Here is a 20875-nt window from a genome sequence, read left to right as displayed (position 1 = left end):
CATTGGGTCGCAAAGTAACACAATAGTTACTTTTCAATTAATTACTTTTAGAATCTTGTAACTCAGTTACTAACTCAGTTACTTTTTTGAAGAAGTAACTAGTAACTATAATTAATTACTTTTTCAAAGTAACTTGCCCAACACTACTGTGTATTTGCTTTTATCCAGATAGATGCATTGGCAACTGTATTTGTTGCTTTTTTCATGTTGAAAAAAGACATAAGTGACAGCAACAAATACAGTAACAAATACAGATGTTATTGCTTGATAAATCAAAATCTGACACTAAATTGCAAACTGACTGTTTTTTATGGAGCATCTTTATACTAAATTGACCACTCAAAGCACTTGCCCAATCACATACACATTCATTTAGCACTTCTGTGTTCATAGTTCCATCAGTTTTGATCTCAAATACCACTGGCTGAATTGCAGCCCCATGCAATGACAGAGCCTCTACCGTGTTTTACAGATGGCTTTAGACTCTCACTGTTGTATGTCTCGCTTGGCTTCAGTAAACAGTAGATGGATCAACTCAAGGAAAAATGATGAATCTGTCCATTTTTGTGTCAGGTCTGTGCTGGATTTTTTTCTAATTTCTTAGTGACATGACTTGAAGATACTGTTCATAGTTTTAAGGGCTGCCACAGTCTTTCACTTGTCCAGTTTCCTCTGTTTTTTTAAGGACACATGGCACACCATGCTGAGCTATAGATAAGATTTCAGCCAATAACTCTTTGGGAATCACCTTATTGTACCTCATAGTACAAAAATACTATTTTATGCCTTTAAAACTGTATTATTGGGACTTTTCGTGCTGATTCAGTGAAAGAAATGATAACAAACATATGTTTTTGTAATGGGCTGCTAGTAAAGAAAGTGAGGTGCCTGTTATACAAAAGTTGAAATACTTTCTAAATAAAACAGACTGCTGGCAATACTAAAAACAACTGGACTAGACTGCCCCTTTGAGTTATTTTAGTTGCTTCTATTTCAAACATTTTTATTTGTTTTAAATATTATTAGCTGACTATAAATATCAATAGCATTAAAAGTCTTTCAGTATCACTATGTTGTGTTGGCAGCGCTCTACAGCAGACACTCAGTGACCCTGCAGGGTGGATTCAAGGTTGAAGAAAATAACCCGTGTATCTGATAACCAAGTACTTAATAAGGAATCAGAGGGTGCAGACGTGTCACGTCGTGCCTCGCTGTCGCTGCTCGCTCCCCGGAGCTCCATTTCTGAGGAATGTCTGCATACGTGATTCTCCACACAGCAGTCAGCTTCCTGTTGCCAGATGAAACAGGGACGGTGTTAAAGAAGCTGTGCCAGCTCTACCAAAGGCTTGCCCTTAATCAGCACAGTGACGCCCATTAATGACCACACCCCCTATGAGTCAGTGTTTGCTGCAAACTGGTTGTAGTGTAAATATTTTTTTCTCTCTTCAGACAAACACAAAAGTCAGAAATAACAGTGACTCTTGAGAGCAGAGGGTCAAAGGTCACCTGAAGGGGAATGTCATTTTGGTAAGTTCAGCTTGTTTCCATTACATGTAATCAGCTTGGATGATGGCCCTGCAACTTATAGTGTCAGTAGAGAGGGCGTAAACGTTTTAATATAATTTAACATCATCAACATTCAATTCAATTCAATTTTATTTATATAGCGCCAAATCACAACAAAAGTCGCCTCAAGGCGCTTCATAGGTACAGAGAAAAACCCAACAATCATATGACCCCCTATGAGCAAGCACTTTGGCGACAGTGGGAAGGAAAAACTCCCTTTCAACAGGAAGAAACCTCCAGCAGAACCAGGCTCAGGGAGGGGCGGGGCCATCTGCTGCGACCGGTTGGGGTGAGAGAACATATCACCAACATAATGTCTTTGAAAAAAGAACTACAAATTCTATTCAGCACAATATGTTATTTGCTCTCCAACAGTTTCCACAAAACACACGAATGTTTTTATGCATTTTTATATTTTTTATTTAAACTGTATTGTGAAAGGGCTTCCGTTAGGTCTAATAAACATGTAAAGGTTCTTTTAGCACCTAGTTTGGGTTTTACGCAAAATTTATTTGAACCTATATCCAAACTGATAAATCAGACTTGCCTGCTGGTATCTTAAATGAGCTTAAATTCAGTTTTATTTATATTGCACCAAATGACAACAATACTCGCCTCAGGATGCTTTATACTGTAAGGCAAAGACCCTACCATAGTACAGAGAAAATCCCAACAATCAAATGACCCCTTATGAGCAAGCACTTGGCAACAGTGAAAAGAAAAAACTCCCTCTTAACAGGAAGAAAACTCTTGTAGCATCAAGCTCAGGGAGGGGCAGCCATCTGCCGTGTGCCATTTGGGGTGAGGGGCTGGAGACAGGACAAAAGACACACCATGGAAGAGAGCCAGAGAAATGTTTCAAATGGTTTTTATATTGGAAAAAAAAACTAACTAATAATTGATCTTCTTGAAATGAATAATCCCCCTAGTAGAATATAATATGTTCCTACCTCTGAAGATGGCAGTATATAAAGAAATTGTTTAGACCACCGCCATTTAATCACACAACTACAAAGAAGAAAGTGTTGCCAACAACCACAGACAGTATAAAAGACGGACAGAGATACTGTAATGTCACCACATTATTTCTGAAGTCCTGCTTTGAAGTGTTTCCGCCATCTTGGTTGCAAAAACTGGATGTGACAAGAAGGTCTTACTGTGTGACTGCATGCTCATTGGCTAACAGCTTTTCCAATCACAAGTCACTACCCAATGGATGATGCCCCTTTTGGCCCAAGAATGATTGACAGTGACTATAAGTCAGTAAGGTTTGTACAGAGGTCAACAGAGACATGCTGGTTTTCCTTAGACTTCTATAGGACTGGAAATCCTTTTGCAACTACAACTAAACACAACAAATCACTCTAAGAGTTTAAACTGCCACAACCATCACCATCATCAGGTTAGTGCCATTATTCTTGGTTAAGCAAAGTATACTCTTTATAATTGGAAGATTTGACCATTCAGGGCTCAAAAAGGGCGTACAACACAGTCAAGCTTTGTTTAGGTTTGCACGTGTGGGGGGAAAAAAAGCACTGTGTTGCTTCTTGTTCATTATTTAGCATAAAAATGAACATCTATTAAGAGCACTAAAACACAAAGCAAATTAAAGTAGGTGTAGCCTTTAAAAGTTAACATCTGATGACATATAAGAGACAATAAAGGTATATTTGTGGGCAAATCAGATTGTTTTTGTGTTTCATATAACGGCGGTTCAAACTCCAGTGAGCACCCTCTTGTGCGTACGTGAGAATAGCTTCATCGTCTGAGTTAACCAGTAACCAGACCTCTGTTTCCTTTCTGATCTGCAGCCAGAGAGCAAAGGAAGGAATGATTCCTTGGCAGAGTGCGTACATGTTGTAATTTGAGAGTGTTTTTGAAGCCTGGCAGCGACACAGAGGAGATTTCGACTGAAGCTCCTGATGGCTGATAATCAGGAGATATCAATTTGTGATGATTTTCAAGACCACAAAAATCCACTCCAATTCATCTGTTTTTCCTGGAGGCTTCTGAAACTGAGGTTAGAATGTCATGGGACATGACAGGCTTTTTCTTTTTTTTACTGAGGTTTATACAAGTTCCTGGTTACAGGGCAAGGCTAAAATAACGCCTGACAGTCTACTGCAAGCCATTACATTATGATGCCTCATAACAAATCCTACAACATTGTACTGTCTGACAGGATTAGATTCAGATATATGCCGAAAATATGCAGTTTAATCCACAAAGGAGTGACTGAAGGAGTTTCACAACCTTTATCCACAAGGCTTCTCCAGTTGCGACTGACTGATAGGAATTTCTGTAGATTAGCAGAGCTCCTATACTTTCTATTAGAAATTGGCTGCCATTCAGGAAGGGGGCAACAGATGGTACCTTCTATGAATAGGAGACAATGGTAGAAAAGCCGAAAAAAGTTTTTACTTTTTGTGTCTGTAGCTATAATATGTACAAACAAACAAAACAGAATTTCTGTCCTTTTGGCTTTTCTTACAGAAAAGCTGGTATAGCCATAAAATGCTAGCTGATGTATGCTGACGGGTTTACGTTAAGCAACAGCACATGCATAGTTGTGGTGGTTGTAGGTGTGACTGTACATGAAGTCCCCATGTCACAGCAGAAGTCCAGAGTGGTGCATATTAACAGTATATTAGACACGAATGTTAAATGTGTCGTGGAAAGCATGAATTAAACTGTCTTGACTGTAGACAACATTAATATTAAGTGTGTTCCAAGACACAACATGTTGTACCATAATTTCCGCAAAGCGCACACATGTGTCTCAACATACATTTTGAAACTATTCTTGCAAGTTTTACAGCTCAACCTCCGCCATGGCCATTCACAATACACCAAAGTGTATCAAAATGATAGATTTTTGTTATTTTACACATTTACTTCTTACAATTTAAGCCCAGTTGTGCTGACAGATTTATTTCATTTACTACAGCAGTATTTCTTTATGATGTAGAAAAACAGACGTACTGTTGAAATTGTGCTTCTTTGTCTTATATTAGGAAATCTTAGTGATTAAATGTGTAGTTAAGTTTCTTTATACCGACAGGTTTCACAGGTCCGGCCCACATAAGATCAAAGTGAGCTGTATATGGCCTGCCATGTAAAATGAGTTTGGCATCCTTGCACTACGCAACAAGCATCAAAGTTGGGTTTGAGTTAAATAACCTTGTGTTTGTATCGTTCTGTTCTGTCTGGTGTTGTACTGTTACTTGCAGTTTTATTTGGAATGTTGCACTTTATGTAGTCCTGTGTTGATTGTCTATGTAGCACCATGGTCTTGGATCAACACTGTTTCCTTTCACTTTGTACTGTACCACTGCAGATGGTTAAAATGACGATAAAGCCAGCTGACTTGACTTGAATTGAAATAAAGAGAAAACCAGCAAGCCAAGCGAGCTAAATGAAGCAGTCAGATGATGGACATCCTCCAGTAGCTAAACAAAGAGATGGGAATGACAAAGGTGAAGGTGAACAATGTATTGGTAAAAAACCAACAGCAGGCTGGGAGCTGGAAAGATGGAAAGCTCATTAATTTGTTCAATTCAATTCAATTTCTTTATTGTCCCACAAGGGGAAATTAATTTAGCAGCAGGATAAAAGTAAACAGAAGAATACTTTAAAATAATAATGACAATAATAGTGATAGAAAGTCCAAGGACAGTTATTTGCCATTGAGGAGACAAGATGCAGTGAGGATAAAAGAGACCTGGGCCCGTATCCCTAAAGAATCTTTGTGCAAAAAGTGGCTCCTAGCGGCCAAATTCTAAGAAAATTCTCAGAGTCATGACGTTTTCTTAGAATTTCCCCTAAAAGTGACACGACAATCCCAGTTAATATAAAAGCTATTCCTCAAGATTCCTAACGCTTAAAAGGGCTCCTAAGGCGAGATCTGCTAAGAGCAGGGAAGAGGACTTTTAGTGGCTTAGGAGTTCCCCTAAGCAGCTGCACAAAATGGCCAACAGAAGAGGCAGGAGAGATGTCCTGCAAACACTGGATGACAGGGAATTATTGAGATGCTACAGATTGGATCGTGCAGGAATCATGTTTGTGGTGGATCTCCTTAGAGATGCAATTACTTCACCAACTCGACGCCACAACACTATTACACCGGAGACGAAAGTAATCACAACCCTGAGGTATTTGGCATCCGGGAAAATGCAACAATGCAGCAGTGATGACTTGGGCCTGCAATCACAGACATTGCTAAAAGCTGAGCCGTGTTACCCTCGTTAAGACCACACTGGACTTGTAACGTTGTGATTTCTACTTCATTAAGGACAGCCCCTTGAGATAGGCCATCTTGTTTTCAACAGGGTCCATATGGGAGTGAAAGTACAAAATATGTCAGCTAGGATATTAATATGAGCAAATAAGACACAAATCATTATTTGAACAGGGTGTAATGAGTTTAAGTTTTCACATATTTTAGATTCTAATGTTAGGCTATAACCCCTACAGCTTACTATTCATTTTCCAGATATTTTCTTGAATGTGAAATATTATTTACAATTACAGTCAGCATAAGATTAGAGTGTATAATTATGTTTATTGATTTGAGGGTACATCTTTCTCATTATCACCAAAAGCTCATTTCCATCAAACTTGTAGGATCAACCAATCACGGCTTTTGAAATGATGACTCATACCTAGTAACGGGGTCAACCACACCTCCTCACTAAGATAGGATTTTTCATCCATTCCTTGCTCAGAGTTCACTGAAAATGTTCTGGAATCACTTCTAAGCTAAAACTCCTGGCAAGGAATTTTTAGGTTAAGTTAGGAGCTCTCTGAGAGGATTCTCAGAATCTTTAGGGATACGGGCCCTGGAGTCTGGAGAATAGAAATTCCACAGTGGTATTCGCTACATTACATCTCTGTCAGTCAATTATTTTTTACTGCTTCCAATTCAATTTAGTGTCAGTTAGTTTACTAAAAAACAGAACAAAAAAAACCCCAAACAAAAACAAATGAAGAGAGAAGAACAGAAACGGACTCAGCATGGGGGAAAAGTATTCTTCCACTTATCCAAAATCTAGTGAAGTCAAAATTTACAGTTATACTGAAGTAACAGAAGTATCCAAAAATGAGGCCGTGATGATTCACCTGGCTGAGTGTGCTCTCAACGGCTTCCCTCACAAACTTCTCTATAACAGAGTCCTGGTGCTTGTGTTTGTCAAATGAATGACAGTAAAATTAACACATTTTGGCTAACTTACCATTAAAAAGGGGAAATTGTGGGGAAAAAATACTGAATTGAAACATAATTAGAATTACATTTAAATTCCATTTCACTTTCACCACAACAACAATCCCCTCAAGCTGTTTTATATTTTATATTTATTTTACATTTATATAAAACACAGAGAAAGCCCCAGCAATCAGATGACCCCCCTCCCCCCATGATATTAATTACAAGTTTTAAAAATCTACATACAGCTCTTTTAAACCTTTAATATTTGCTGCTGTATAAAGCTACAATTATTTACATTGTAAATACTTTTTATAATTTTTTTTTATTGCATAAGTAAATGAAAAAAAAATACTTTTGTTCATTTGTGCAAAATTTTACTATGATGGCTAAAAATGTAATAACTGTGGACAGGGTTGTTCTTTAACTGCTACACATGCATGCAGAGACTTTTAAACACAAGTATGTCCCAAACATACACTGGAAACAATGGATATAGTCATCTGTTAGCTTGTGCACACCCACTTAAAACCTTTAGTTGAATATGTTGGTTGGTTACCAGTTACAAAGTAGCCTGTTTTAATGTCTATTTTAATCAACTTTACACAACGGAAATCATAATTTATCAGACAAGACCTCATAGTAGTGATGAGTATTTGTCAAAAATGGTGAAACTTCAGATTTGCTGTAATTCAAGACCAAAAAAGAAGCAAAATTTCAGCTTTTATAAGTTCTTTCTTTTTTGGGGGGTCTTTTAAATGAACCATAAATTATTTAGTATTTTATATTACAAATTTACTTTAAAAAGTAACTCTATAGCCCATGGGGCAGTTGACTCATTAACAATCAGGCCAATGGTCATCAAAAAAATCATAGTAAAAAACTTTTAAACAAAGAATAATAATACTCAGGTGCGGTAATCTTACCTTAAATTTGTACTTCAGTTTATGTAACTCCCAGAAGGTTGATTCTGTTCATCTGGATTTGGCGCTTTCAGTAGGAGAAACGTTTTATCACTCATCCAAGTGACTTCAGTCTCAGCTGACTGCAGGTTTCCCCAATCTTATAAACAGTACCTTTGTGCAATGACTGAAACTAGCTCACTGAATGAATAATGGGCTGTGAAGTCAGTTTCTTGATAATTAATTAATAATTAATGTGCAAATGCACGGTTTATAAGGTTGGGGATGATTGAGCATGCATCAAGACCTTCAGTTTATGTAAATACTCATAAACATGTTTACAAAACTTTGATGATGAAATCCACAAGATCCACTTTAAGGCTGTCTTTTTTTTTATTGACAAAAGTCTTGAATGGACTGTTTACAATAAGTTACATTCACTGATAACAACGCACCTGCGTTCATTCTTGTTTGGATTGCAGGAGCAAGAGAAAAAGAAAAACCATAGAAACCCTGCCATCTAGTGGCCTACACTGACAAGTGCACAGGAAGGATTGAGACCAATTGGAACAACGTTAGTTTAACATCCCTTTAATGAGTTCAGTCATGTAGAAGAAGAAATAGCTCACAAAAACAAATGATTAATTCCATTTACTAATATATTTGACTATAAAACTTTACAAATATGTATTTAAGGTTATATATACATAATTGAGAAAAATACATCATTTTGCAAGGAAAGGGGATCGTAATTCTTACAGGAGTAACATTGGCAGTACAAATACACATAAAATATTTTCACATTAAAATGTATTTTCGCTAACATTTCTGTGCTGAAGAAACTCTTAATGACAACCACAGTAACATTAACTTTGGATAATTGAGCACTCTCAAGCATAAAAGGGGACAATGCTGGCTTTTCAGAGCAATGCATATGTACAAGCACATAAAACCACACGTTACCATCTCACAGCCTCATAAAGGGAAGAAATCGCTGTAGTTTCTCAGTAGATCAAAGTGTATTTACTAATATTGACTGTATAGTTGTTCTTGGTGTGCTCTAGTCGCTGCAGTTCCATTGGTCTAAATTAGACTTGGCAGCAGATTAAAATCAAGCTTAACAACATCTCTACATTTTCTGCATCAACAAATTAATACTTGCACCATTCTCATGACAATGAAACTTCATTCAGTAGTTTGGAGGTGTATTCTGCAGTAGTACTTAGTGCAGGCAGAACTGCTGTGCCCAAAATCAGACCGTGTTAATTTGGCTTACAGCAATAAGGGCTGGAGTGTAAAGTTAAAAAAAAAAAAGGAGGATGTGTCAAACCCAGCTTTGTTGCAGCAAGTTCACACTGTCATGACTATTTATTTGATCCCTGGAATTTTAAGTGATTACAGTGCCACTTAAAAATGACAATGTGTGTGGAAGGGAAAAGAGACAACTGAAGAATATTGAAATAATTTATGGGGACTAACCAAATTTGGAAGACGGCAAATTGAGTCAACTCATGTCCACTCAAGACCCTCAGGTGGGCAACAAATCCTTTAAAATGGGCGGGTGTTTTAGACCAAGATTCTCTAAAATGCCCAGACTGCTTCATCACACTCACATTCTGACCCAGCTTGGACTAATGGGATAAGGATGAAGGTCCTTATTGTAGTGGTGGAAGTAGAAACAAAAGCATTTTTTACAGATGTGCGCCTCCAACGTGGAGAATAAATCACTCATTTAACTGACTGCAAGTGCATTTGATTTGAGAGGAAGTCACTGAAAGTTACTCAGCAGTTTAAGTCATGCCTTTGACCTTTATATTGTAAAAGGATTAACCTTTTGACTGAACCGTCTGATGATGCACACGATCAACAGTTACAGTGCCCGTATGTACAAACCATAGCATAAAAGTGATGGGAAATAGTTACGGTGGAAAAGAGTTTATCAGTTCCTAAGAGCAACAACTTGACAGCCTGGATTGAGAATCAGGTGCCCTCCGGATCCAGTCCTGCTCAAAAAATGGTGTATTTTTTATTCTATGTATTCTGTTCATCGTCCAGTGTGTCCCATCTCTGAATGTAACTAAGACAACAACTGTTTTAGTGTATCAATGAAATTAACAAAATAGTCCTCTTAACGTACACACATTAAGGCATAATTGATCCAGAAGAGAGAGGGGGAAAAAAAGAAGAAGAAAAAGCACAGCACAAAGAACAACCTAATGTGAATCAACACCAAGCACACCCCTTTTCAAGGCTTTGCCTCCAAGCCCAGCACTGCTCACAATCTGAACGTCAGTAGCAAAGAAACAGTCGTGAGGACTGTTTCTTTGCCTACAGTGTCCAACAAAGTATCTGGCATGACCCTCCCAGCCAGATACTTGACCGTTGATACTGGATCAGTCTTGGAAAGGAGAAAATTTCCGCTGCAGAACCCCAGAGGACAGCAGAAAGACAGGTGAATGGGGAGTAGGCAGATGGACTGACAGGAAGCCACAGACATACACGACGATCCGGATCCCTGGATCACTGGATGACTTCAAAGTAGTGCAAGATGGCCATGATGTGCTGTGGCATGAACACATAGCCGGTGTATATGGCCATACCAGCCACAGAGATCAGCAGGGAGTCTGAAGGAGAGACGTTAAGGAGGAATTTCTGAAGACATTCAAGTTTTACTGCAGGGAACCACAAACAAACTCTAACTGATGTGCCTTCAACAATCAGTAGCTGGTAATGTGATTTACATCCAACAAACACTGCCTGCTAATGGATACAGGCTGGCAGCCAGTTACACCTGCATGCAAATGTTTGGCCACCAAACAGTCAGTGACCTCTTTTCCTGGTTTGTGAATAGAAAAGATATCAATACAAGCCCTGCAAAATGTTAACTGGCTTATATAACAGCTGTGGCTAAAGTGTAGACACAAAGTCTCATAATTTCAGTAAGGCAAGTCAAACTTTAGTGGTAAATCTTCTAGCAACTGGAAAGAATTTCAAACTCGTTCGGCAGGATTTACATTCCAGAAAGCAGGGAGGAAAAAATATTTGAAATAACTTTAAAACTATGTACAGAGATAGCCACAATAATGCTCTCAAAATCACACTATTGAGCGTAAAGCATGTTTACACACTTTATAATTACCTTGCTAATGTAAACAGGAAAGCAGACTGTTGCCATCATTTTGCTCAAAGCATGGTCCAATAGACATTTTCATTGTTGAATGTCCTTGCTGATAGCTATCATATAAGATCACCACTACACAAAAAGGCAAGTTGCAAAAGGCTCTGCAGCTCTTATACTTGCTGCTTTCCACAGGCAGCATCTTCCAGTGGGAATATGTGACACTGTTGTCTTGCCTGACAAAATTACTGTGCTTACAAGAAAATTAGCAACCGCATCACACACACACATCTGAAAGCTCCTGGTTCTTCAAGGACAGAAACTGCTGCTTTTTATCATCTTACATTTTTAACTTATGACTCAAAAAGATCATTTACAGTACCAGGAAACTTTAGGTGGAGGAACTTCAGTGTTTATTTTTGCTCCATTTAGCTGTAAATGTTGTACAAAACAGATTTTAAACTTGTGACAGGATGTTTTGCAATGAAAATAACCTTGGAGGTCACAGCTCTCTACAGAGCTGTACACCTTCTATCAAGTGACCAGATATTTCCTAACAGATTTGTCAACCAAGAAATTTTGTCAGTCACTGACATTTTCTAACGCTCATTCACTTGCTATTCCCGATAGGAAAAGAAACAGGAAAAAACCCAAACCCTTAAATACTTACAAAACCTACAAAAGTCTCATCAGCCACTGGAAGTTAAGTTCATCGTAGCCATAATCTGCTTCCTGTAGATCAACAATAAAATAACCAGTGTGATCCCTGAGCGACTGCGTCAAGTTATTTGATGAGATGCAGGCCGATAACGATCAGGAAGACACAGTAACACACCTGACCCTCGGAGGGAGACGAGATACACCCCGACAGTGACGCCATCATGCACAGAACGTGATACTGATGACTTCCTGCACTGCCACAGATCAAAGTACAGTCATAAAACCATCAACAAGGGGTACACTCTAATTATTAACTTCGTTCAGTTAACATTGTTTGCGTTTTTTTAAAAGCATAAAATTAAAATAAAGGTCATACGTAACGTGTATGTACTTCACGCGACAATCACCTGACCGACTCTCTTACAGTAGCTGAAGCTAGCTTAGCTTTGATGCCGCCCAAAGAGTAAACTAACCGCACACACGCTGGACTTGAAAGGCAAAGTACACAGCACGACAACAAAGTGTGAAACATTCTTTAATGTATCAATGAAAGGAATTTGACGCTTTACTCAGGTCTGTCACTACAAACACGTTTATGTCAACTAGGTTATGAACTAGGAAGCGGTTTACGCACACATCGCTCCAGTTTTCATCCGTTTATACACAAACCAATTACAGATTAAAACACATAACTTGTAGAATAACATTTAGAGCAGTCTCTACAATGTGGCGGATGAGTGTTCAATTCAGAATTGACTAAGCTGTGAACTCTTTAGCTTTCAACGATAACAAGGGCCGACTCGGTCTATATGGCGCATTTGCCATAAATCACCGCTCATGTGTTAAAATGCTGTAAATGGTTTATACAAACAACTGAAGCTATGTTTACTTTTACCCAAAGTTAGCGCTATCAGTGAAAGATCTAGGCCAGTCAGGCTAGCGTTCGGCTAAAGGTAGCAAATTAGCTCGGTAGTACATCCCTTCAGAAGCCACTTCAATACGGAAAAAGGATACTGAACACCGTCCTCTCCCAGGGCTCCAGCATGTACAAGGCTGTCACCAGAAGATACTGGTAGTAAAACCAGGATAACTGCTTCCAACACTCTCCAAGTGCCATGGTCCAACTTTTAAAAGCAACTTTGCTCCTTCCTCGCGGCTCTTATCCTCTTTATGTTTCGTGGTGAGGTGTTTTGTGCTCACGTAAGGTTTAATCGCGAGGCGCTGGTTTCCGGCAAATCACAACTCCGCGTTCAACCGTATGATTGTGACGCAGACCAGGGTGTTCCACCTTCCTAATTTCAAAATAAGAGTCAAAAGTAACTTTCAATACCACATCAAAGTTGGATTTATACTCTATGTTTCAGAACAGCAGCTCTATTTTTATTTGCTTGTTTATCTTGCTTTGCCTTAACCGAGTGCCCATCTTAGTGTATTTTCTTTCCATTAAGCATCAAATATCTTGGTTCTTTAAAACAGATTTTGAGTCACCCCCCAAACCAAAGCACTCTACTGGCCCAAACACTCACTAAAGCACTAAATGTGGATCATTCCATGGCTGAATAGATTCCCCAACAAAATGCTATACTCCCCAGTTTGAAACACATTTCCTTAAGAAGTACAGATATTTATGAAATCAGTTAACTACCAATTAAATGTCAGGAAACTATATTATGATCATACCAACTGTGTACAAGTGAGGCAGACAAAGCACTGTCTCTATTCCTACAATTCTGATAGACATCAGAACATTTACTTACCGAAGCCATAACTGTGGCAGCATGCATATGCTGAAAATTACCCGTCTCAGGCGAGATTATTTGTCAAGGAAAAATGATGTAGCCTTTCAAAAGTTTCAGAAAACTGTATTTTTTTGCATTTTAAAAAATAAAAACAGCAGCAAATGTAAAACTTTTAGAAGTTTTTCAGTGTCAGTGTGATTTAGTCTATATTATTTATGGCCAATTACACAGGCCACATTAGCATGATGGCAAAATTGCAAAAATACACTGATAGTCGTAGAAAGTTCTGTGGCTGCTCTACTAACAATGCACAATAATGACCAGCATTCAAACTACAGCGGTGCAAATTGGTCGAAAACAAGCAGACACTATGAGTGTCGAAGTATTCTGCTAATAAAATAACAAAAAATCTAATAAAACAAGGCACAGGTTTGATGATGCTCTTGTTAATATAAACAGCATTGTAATTCAGATTAATGAGGGGAAGCTAAAGGAAAATCAATATGTTTTAATATAGGGGCAAACTGTCCTGTCAGAAATTGATGAGGAATTTGTGTAATCAAGTGGGAGGAGGTGAAGTATAGGATTCAACCAGAGGAGAGCTGCATTATGCTGACCTGTACCTTAATAAATCAGATTTGTGTGACCGATTTAAATTTTCTACTCCCAACATTTTTGCTCTCCAAATTACACACGCAGTAAGACAAGACACAAGAACACCGGAGTCAACGGCAAAAGGTTGTGTTCAGGCGCAGCACTTAAAGTTTTACAGACATGAGGTGGTACATTTTTTCTAATGCTGAAAAGGATTTCATTTTTGTTACCTGTTGAACAATGTGTTCAAAATGTGTATGACAAACATGATCAGGCGACTGATCACAGACTGATTTGCCATCTCAGCCGTGACGCTGAAGCAAAAAAAGCTGTCAAAACTGTTGTAACTCCTGTAAACACAACACTGACAAGTTATCACTGGCGCCATGATCTTATTTGCAGAAAAAGAAAAAAGAAGATGGACATTTACACATCCTGCAAATACAGAACAATAACAGCGTTAACTTAAAGTGATGAGCACACGTCCAGCGTTCACTCCCCTTTAGCTTTGCTTTGGTGAGCATTTTGGATATAAAGACAAAGATCTGAGCCACGAGGTGTGAAGTTAGAGACAAAGTCCAGCTCAGACCTCGTTCAGTCCTTGTCAGCAGTGGCTGGCCAGGATGTTGAAGAAGTGGTAAACCTCATCTTTATCGAACACGGCCACCTCAGTGGAGCACTCAGAGCACTGCACCGGGTGGTACACCTCATCAGCATCCATCCCCATCGCTGCTGGAGTCTCATCCGCAGGCGTCTCTGTCTGCTGTCCCCTCCTCCTCTTCCTGTTCCTCCGGTTCTTCTCCTGCTGGTTTTTGTAACGCAGCACCTCCTCTCTCTTGACTGTGCAGTTCATCACAAACATTGCTCGATACTGCGTGCGGTACTTCTCGTGCCTGAACGGACACAAGAGTGATGTGTCGTTACATTTTAAAATGACAAAATCTCTACAAACTAATGAACGTTTCTCTTACAATCACTTCAAATCTTTTTTAAAAAACAAACAAACAAACAACAAAAAACTGATGTAGAGTATGAAGTGACTCACATGCCTTGTGTTGTCAAAACAGCTTTGACTGTGATACTATGATCCCTAATCTAACCAGGCTAATCAGAGACATGTAATGGGAGTTGGGCAATGGCCCATTGGCTCTCCTTAGTCAGTTTTTATTCATATTTTCATCACATATTTAATCACTCCAGCTTGTCAAACATGGGAACTAGTCCTGTGCATATATGAAAACATGGGTGTAGCTTTGGTGTCAGTGAAGTAAAGCTTAAGTGGAAGTGGATTAACCTGCATTCTTTGTAATGGCCAGCAGGGGGGCAGCAGGGGGCGAGTCCTAGCTTTGCGAAAAGGTTTCCAGTTGTTTGAAGTATATGGCTAAACGGCCCTCAGCTCCTGTTATCTGTGCCCTCAGCAAGGACATTCTGGATAAGTTAAATCACCAAATTAAAGTCATAAGGCTCCAGTACACCCTCTGCTTTATGCCCATTAGTGCATAAAGGAAGTCAATGCATTATTTGCCTGAATGATGGGTGTCGCCACTCAAAGAATACCGCCAACATCAGCACTAATATATGAGGAGAAGAAGTCAAAACCCCAAAGTCTCAAGTTTTCAAAATGTTTCAAAATCTCCCTCTGTATATGTGTATGTCTCTGAGCTTCTGTCCTGGAATATCATTAAAATGGTGATGAAAACCTGACACAATCGTACACTTGTGTTCAACCCAGCTGCGACAGCTGCAGTGGAACGCTCCAGGTTACAAAATCAAGAGTTGCACCACAGGTGGAAGATAAATCAAAACAGCAGTGTGTGCGAACTGATGCAAGGTTATTTTCAGTGCACACTGCCGTGCTTTGGGGCACACGGTGAGCATATTGAATACAACATGATGTTGTTCTCAATCACAACAAGTAACCTGAGCTCTCCTAAAATATATTGCATGTGATACTTTGGCACGCTGTGCATAAACAAGGATTAATACAAACACTTTTCAAAGACTTTTCTTAAAATGTCAGTATTATTACGCTCTAGCAATTTTCCCTCTGCTGGACTGAAACTCCACTGTGTAGGACATGAAGCACGTTTTAGTGTAATAAAAAAGAAACTTGGCCACTATCAGAGATGGTATATGTAACACTACTCCATCATCAGTCAGATTTTGTGGATGTCAAACTTCTGTAGAGGCGAGCAGCTCTGTGATCTCAGTTAACATTAGGCTGACACCTTAATCTGCTGCTGGGTAAAGATAGGGATCTGCACTGTTTTGAAACCTGCTGTGGAGCCTCACCTCTGACAGTCCAGGCAGAGTGTCGTCATGCAGGCGGGACAGTTAAGCACAGCGTCGCTGTGAGGCAAAGCTTGAGGGTGGCGAAGCTTTGAGTGAAAAGCTGCAGCAGGTCGTTTTCTTCTGCTGTACCTACACAGGAAGGTAAGAGGTGGAATGAGTCTCTGGAGGGAAATTTAAAAAAAAAAAAAAAGAAGCAAAAACATCTGGTGGCATGTGTTTTAGAAATTGTAAGAGAATCTGTGTTACTCTCTCCTCCTGGCGTCAACCCAGGCCTGGTCTCTGTCATCCTCGTCGGGGTCGTACAGCAGCTCGTCATTGGTCGGAATGGTCCGCTGTCTCCGCCTCTGGCTTGTTGAGCTGCCTACAGAAGAAATTTTAAATACTGTTAGTGGCAGGTTGTACATGTATTCTGTCATCATGATTCAGTTAAAAGGACTGGATGTTACGGTCCCTGATAATGCATTGCTTTAGATGAAGAGACTCTCGAGGGATGGCTGTTATGAGGAAAAGGCAGCCTAGAAACTTTGCCAGCAGCACACATCGTTGTGTGCCTCAACTTTCGGTCTTTTACCCAGGCTAATCTGCCATTTTCCTTCCTTGGTTAGGTTTAGGGATTAGAGATCGATCTAGATTATCATTTTAAATTTGGGACACATCATCAGTAGTGGACCTTGGATTCATCAGGTGTTTCGGCCATTATCACTAGACACCCTCATCCGATCAGGCCCTGGAGTGTGTCACTGGTTTATGTTAAATTGTTACTTCTCTCCTTTTTTCTTCTGTTCAGTTTCCTACAGTTTATTTTCTATCTATTCACTGCAACTGAGAAATAATACTTACCTCTTTAGCATTTATGGAGCCTAACTTCTTCAAAGGGATAGAAAAGGTGATAGCGAGAAGTAAGACAATGACATCTTAATGACTGTTAGTAACCACAGCAGGAAAACCAGTTCTCTTACTCGGTGTGCCGTCCTCCTCTGAGTCCGAGTCAAAATAAACCTCATCATACATCTGTGGGTTAGAAAGTCCAGGACCACCAACAGCACTTCCTTCCCCTTCTGCTCCTCCTCCTCCTGGTCGTTTTGAGGTCTCTACCAGAGAACAAACACACAAATGCTAAGCACAAACTGTATTTACAGAGACGGTCTGTCAGACACAGCAGGATAAGTTAGTTAACCTTGGGATTAAACTTGGCTTCCTCCTATACCACTAGTGACACAACATAATACTTGTTTTGTGCTTAAACATACGCTGCAGCACATTATTTAGTGAGTCAGAAATTAATGCTGGGCTTACACTGTGCGATTTGTGGCTCGTTTTGAGCCGATTTTTCAGTCGTGCGACTGTTTTGGGGATCGGCCCGAATTTCGCCTTCATCGTGTTTCGTGCATCGTGTAGTATACGTAGGGTATCGAGAAGCGATTAACACCTCACGACCAGCTCCCGATCATCAATCGCTCGGTCGTAAGAAAACCAAACCTGCTTGAAATCCTGTCGGCCGTCGTGAGGGTGTCACAGCAGCCTCTCACACTGCGCACGCGCAAACACAGAAATGAAAGTGAAAAAACGGGGCACACGACACAAGCGATGGAGGCACAACTTGTAGAACTTTGGCAAGCTCATCTGAGCCTTTCCCATGTGGCCTAACAAAATTATCATGACCACAACAACCGTGAAAATAATTGGATGGACATTGCTGCTCAATCACAGCTGCCTGATCAATGTTTTTCATTAGCAATTTAGCAAAGTTGATGGTGGCAGTGTGCGTGTCTGTGTGAGTGAAAGACAGAGAGGGAGAACGAGCGACAGATTTTCCGTTATAATGAATAGCCTTTATTGTCATTGTACAAGGTACAACGAAATTGGAGTACCACTCCCTTGGTGCAAAATGCAATAATAAATATAAAATATAAAAAGTACAATAAAACAACCGAAGTACTCAAACAATAATAAGTACGATATATACAGAATAGCAACATTCATATAATGATAGTATGAATAGCAGCATAATATAGTGACAGTGGTAAGTATGGTATAGTTAAGCAGGTTCAATTGTTTTGTGCCTTTTTACTACGGTGATAGCTCTGGGAAAGAAGCTATCCCTGAATCTGTTTGTCCTGGTTTTATGTGACCTGTACCGTCGGCCTGACGGTAATAGTTCAAACAGTTGATTACTGGGGTGAGAGTAGTCCTTGATGATATTGCCAGCTCTGCTGAGGTACCGAGAGTTTGCAATGGCCTCCAGGCTGGGCAGAGAGCAGCCAGTGATCTTCTGGGCTGCGCTGATGACCCTCTGCAGTACTTTCCTGTCTGCAACTGAGCACCCTGCATACCATGTTGTTATGCTGTACGTTAGGATGCTCTCTATGGTGGCTCTATAGAATGTCACCAGCAGCCTCTCCTCCAGGTTGTTCCTCCTGAGCACTCTCAAAAAATGGAGACGCTGCTGGCCCTTTTTTACCACCACTGTGGTATTTGCAGTCCAGGACAGATCATCAGAGATCTGCACGCCCTTCATGTTATGGACGCACAGTGTGAGCACTGAAGTCGCATCAGAGCATTGGGGCGTATAATGTGAGCATCGTGACCTGCGAACTTCTAACCCCTGCGAGTCAATCGTGCAGTTTGAGCAGAAGCTGAATAACGTGACTGAAAAACAAACAAACAAAAAAAAAAAAACGCACAGTATCTGCCCAGCTTAACAACAGTGGCAACGCCGGTTGTTTTGGAGCCAGAAGTGGCCATAATTGGACAAGATGATGGAGTGCTAAGTTTTACTCAGCAAATAAATGAACCACACAGCTGATTATTTGTAAGATATTTTCATTAAAAATGCTCAAAACGACAACATCACAAACACTGAATTAGCTAAGATGAAGCTTTGCACACAGCTTTTGGCTATAGCTGCCATCTAATCAGTTAATAGAAAAGTAAATCCAGACATATCACTAAGAAAATACAAATACTAGCAGCTGGGTGTTACCTGCTGCTGGTCCCCAGGTTCCCTGCATGGTCTTGATGGTGGAGCTGAGCTCTGCCTCCATCTCTTTTTCAAAATCATCCTCGCTGGATGACTCGCTCTCCCCAGTTAGATACTCTCTGATCAGCTTCTTTTTCTGGTCCGGAGTCCCGTTCAGGAGCACGTCCAGCTCATCCTCCGAACTGAAACAGAGAAAAAGTTTTCAGGAAAAAACCCCAAAAAAACCCACAGACTCCCAAACCCAGAAGATTAAGAAATTGAAGTAACCATTCATATGTTATTCTGCACACGTAACATTATATCATCTGGTGGTATCGTATAGTATTTAAAAGACCAAATAATTAAGCACTTAATTTGAAAACCAAGAATCCACGTCGAAACTGTCGCTTTAAGCTTAACTCAAAACCAAAATAAGTTGCCTGTACTCACTGCATCCATCGGTACATACATATTTGCTGCTTTAATAATGAATAAACTTCAGATCTTCAGGTAGACAAGTTCTTTTGAAGTTTTGGACACATCAAGACATCGCAAGACATCACTTATAACTATTAATAATTATGACGTCTTGCTTAATTTTCTCCAATTTAGCGCCATAATAATAAATCCAGAATATTCTTGGCTAATTAGGGCAATAATAAGCATCTACACTCGTGTATTTTATTTTCTTCTCACCCGCTTTCCTGCAACATTTAGACTTGTAAAAATCTGCCGCCTTTCTATAAACATAATTAAGCAGTAACATCCATGTCACGTTAAAATAAATTCACCGTAAAGAGGGGCTCAGCGCAGTCTCCCTGCTATTCTAGTTTGTTTACATGTTAGCTCCCAGCTAGCTAACTGCACTTTAGCCTCCCAAAGCCAAAGCTGCGCTGGCCCCTAAAAATAAACACCCGTGTTATCCTCGCACCTGCTGGCGGCCCGCTCTTCGTCACTCGGCTCTTCGATCTCATATGACTCAAAGTCTTGTGCTTGACCTAGCTTATTCATGTTAAATGTTAGAGGAGCGTTAATTACAATAGCATGAGGTGCTGATAAGTTAGCTACAACACGCCAAATTGCTTCTTCCGCTTCCGCTTCTTCTTCGTTTGTGTTTAATAAGGGTTGGTAAGCGTATACTAAAGTCTATTACCGCCCTCAACTGGGCTGGAGTGTGGGACAGGCTCTTAGGGAGGAATATAACAAAAGGATGAAAAAAAACCTGCTTTATGTTATAAAGTTGTATATATCCCCAACAGTGTCACCAGCAAAGCACCTCTACACTATCACACCTCCTCCATGCTTGTAGAGACCATCCGTTCACCTTTTCTGCGTCGCACAAAGACGCATCTCAAATTTGGACTCATCAGACAAAAGCACAAATTTCCACTGGTCTAATGCCAATTCCTTGTTTTTCCTAGCTCCAAACAAATCTCTGTTTGTTGCTTTTCCTTAGTAGTGATTTCTTAGCAGCTATTTGACCATAAAGGACTGATTAGCACAGATGTGTCTGCTTTGGAACCCTCTTTTCCGGACTGACTGAACTTAAGTAATAATGGACTGTGATTTCTCTTTACTTAGGTGACTGCTTCTTGTAATAATATGGAACAAGGTTGTCAGCTGTGTGCCAACCTGACTTCTGCACGACGCAACTGATGGTTTCAACCCCATTAAGCAGGCATAGTTGGTGCTGTGGGAAACATTAAAATCTCACACTCCAAGCCCCGCATAATCACAAAAAGAAATTTAAAGAGTTTTCAGTGAGCAAGCTTTTCTTTATAACTTCTTCAGTTTTACCCATATGGAAAAGATATATATAAATCTTATAAAGTTTGTATCTGT

At 39.8% G+C, this 20875-nt stretch overlaps 2 protein-coding genes across 2 annotated transcripts; both read right to left on the bottom strand.

The window, feature by feature from the left end:
• Nucleotides 1-8051: 8051 nt before the first annotated feature.
• Nucleotides 8052-12705, bottom strand: sptssa (serine palmitoyltransferase, small subunit A). Its single transcript, XM_086274796.1, has 2 exons — nucleotides 12464-12705; nucleotides 8052-10295 (listed from the first exon to the last, which is right to left on the bottom strand). Exons 1-2 carry the CDS (start codon nucleotides 12564-12566, stop codon nucleotides 10192-10194), a joined length of 207 nt encoding a protein of 68 aa, XP_086130922.1. The 5' UTR covers nucleotides 12567-12705; the 3' UTR covers nucleotides 8052-10191.
• A 585-nt stretch (nucleotides 12706-13290) lies between these two features.
• On the bottom strand, nucleotides 13291-20140 carry eapp (e2f-associated phosphoprotein). Its single transcript, XM_086274795.1, has 6 exons — nucleotides 19965-20140; nucleotides 19058-19236; nucleotides 17034-17165; nucleotides 16321-16435; nucleotides 16075-16203; nucleotides 13291-14675 (listed from the first exon to the last, which is right to left on the bottom strand). Exons 1-6 carry the CDS (start codon nucleotides 20042-20044, stop codon nucleotides 14387-14389), a joined length of 924 nt encoding a protein of 307 aa, XP_086130921.1. The 5' UTR covers nucleotides 20045-20140; the 3' UTR covers nucleotides 13291-14386.
• Nucleotides 20141-20875: the final 735 nt, after the last annotated feature.

Source organism: Aulonocara sp. 'chitande type north' Nkhata Bay, linkage group LG19 (genome assembly GCF_057382095.1).
Source record: "Aulonocara sp. 'chitande type north' Nkhata Bay isolate Kocher_YH1m ecotype deep benthic linkage group LG19, A_spYH_male_GT1.1, whole genome shotgun sequence".
Classification (NCBI taxonomy): domain Eukaryota; kingdom Metazoa; phylum Chordata; class Actinopteri; order Cichliformes; family Cichlidae; genus Aulonocara; species Aulonocara sp. 'chitande type north' Nkhata Bay.
Note: the sequence above shows the minus strand (reverse complement) of the source record. Positions and strands in the feature narration are given on the sequence as shown.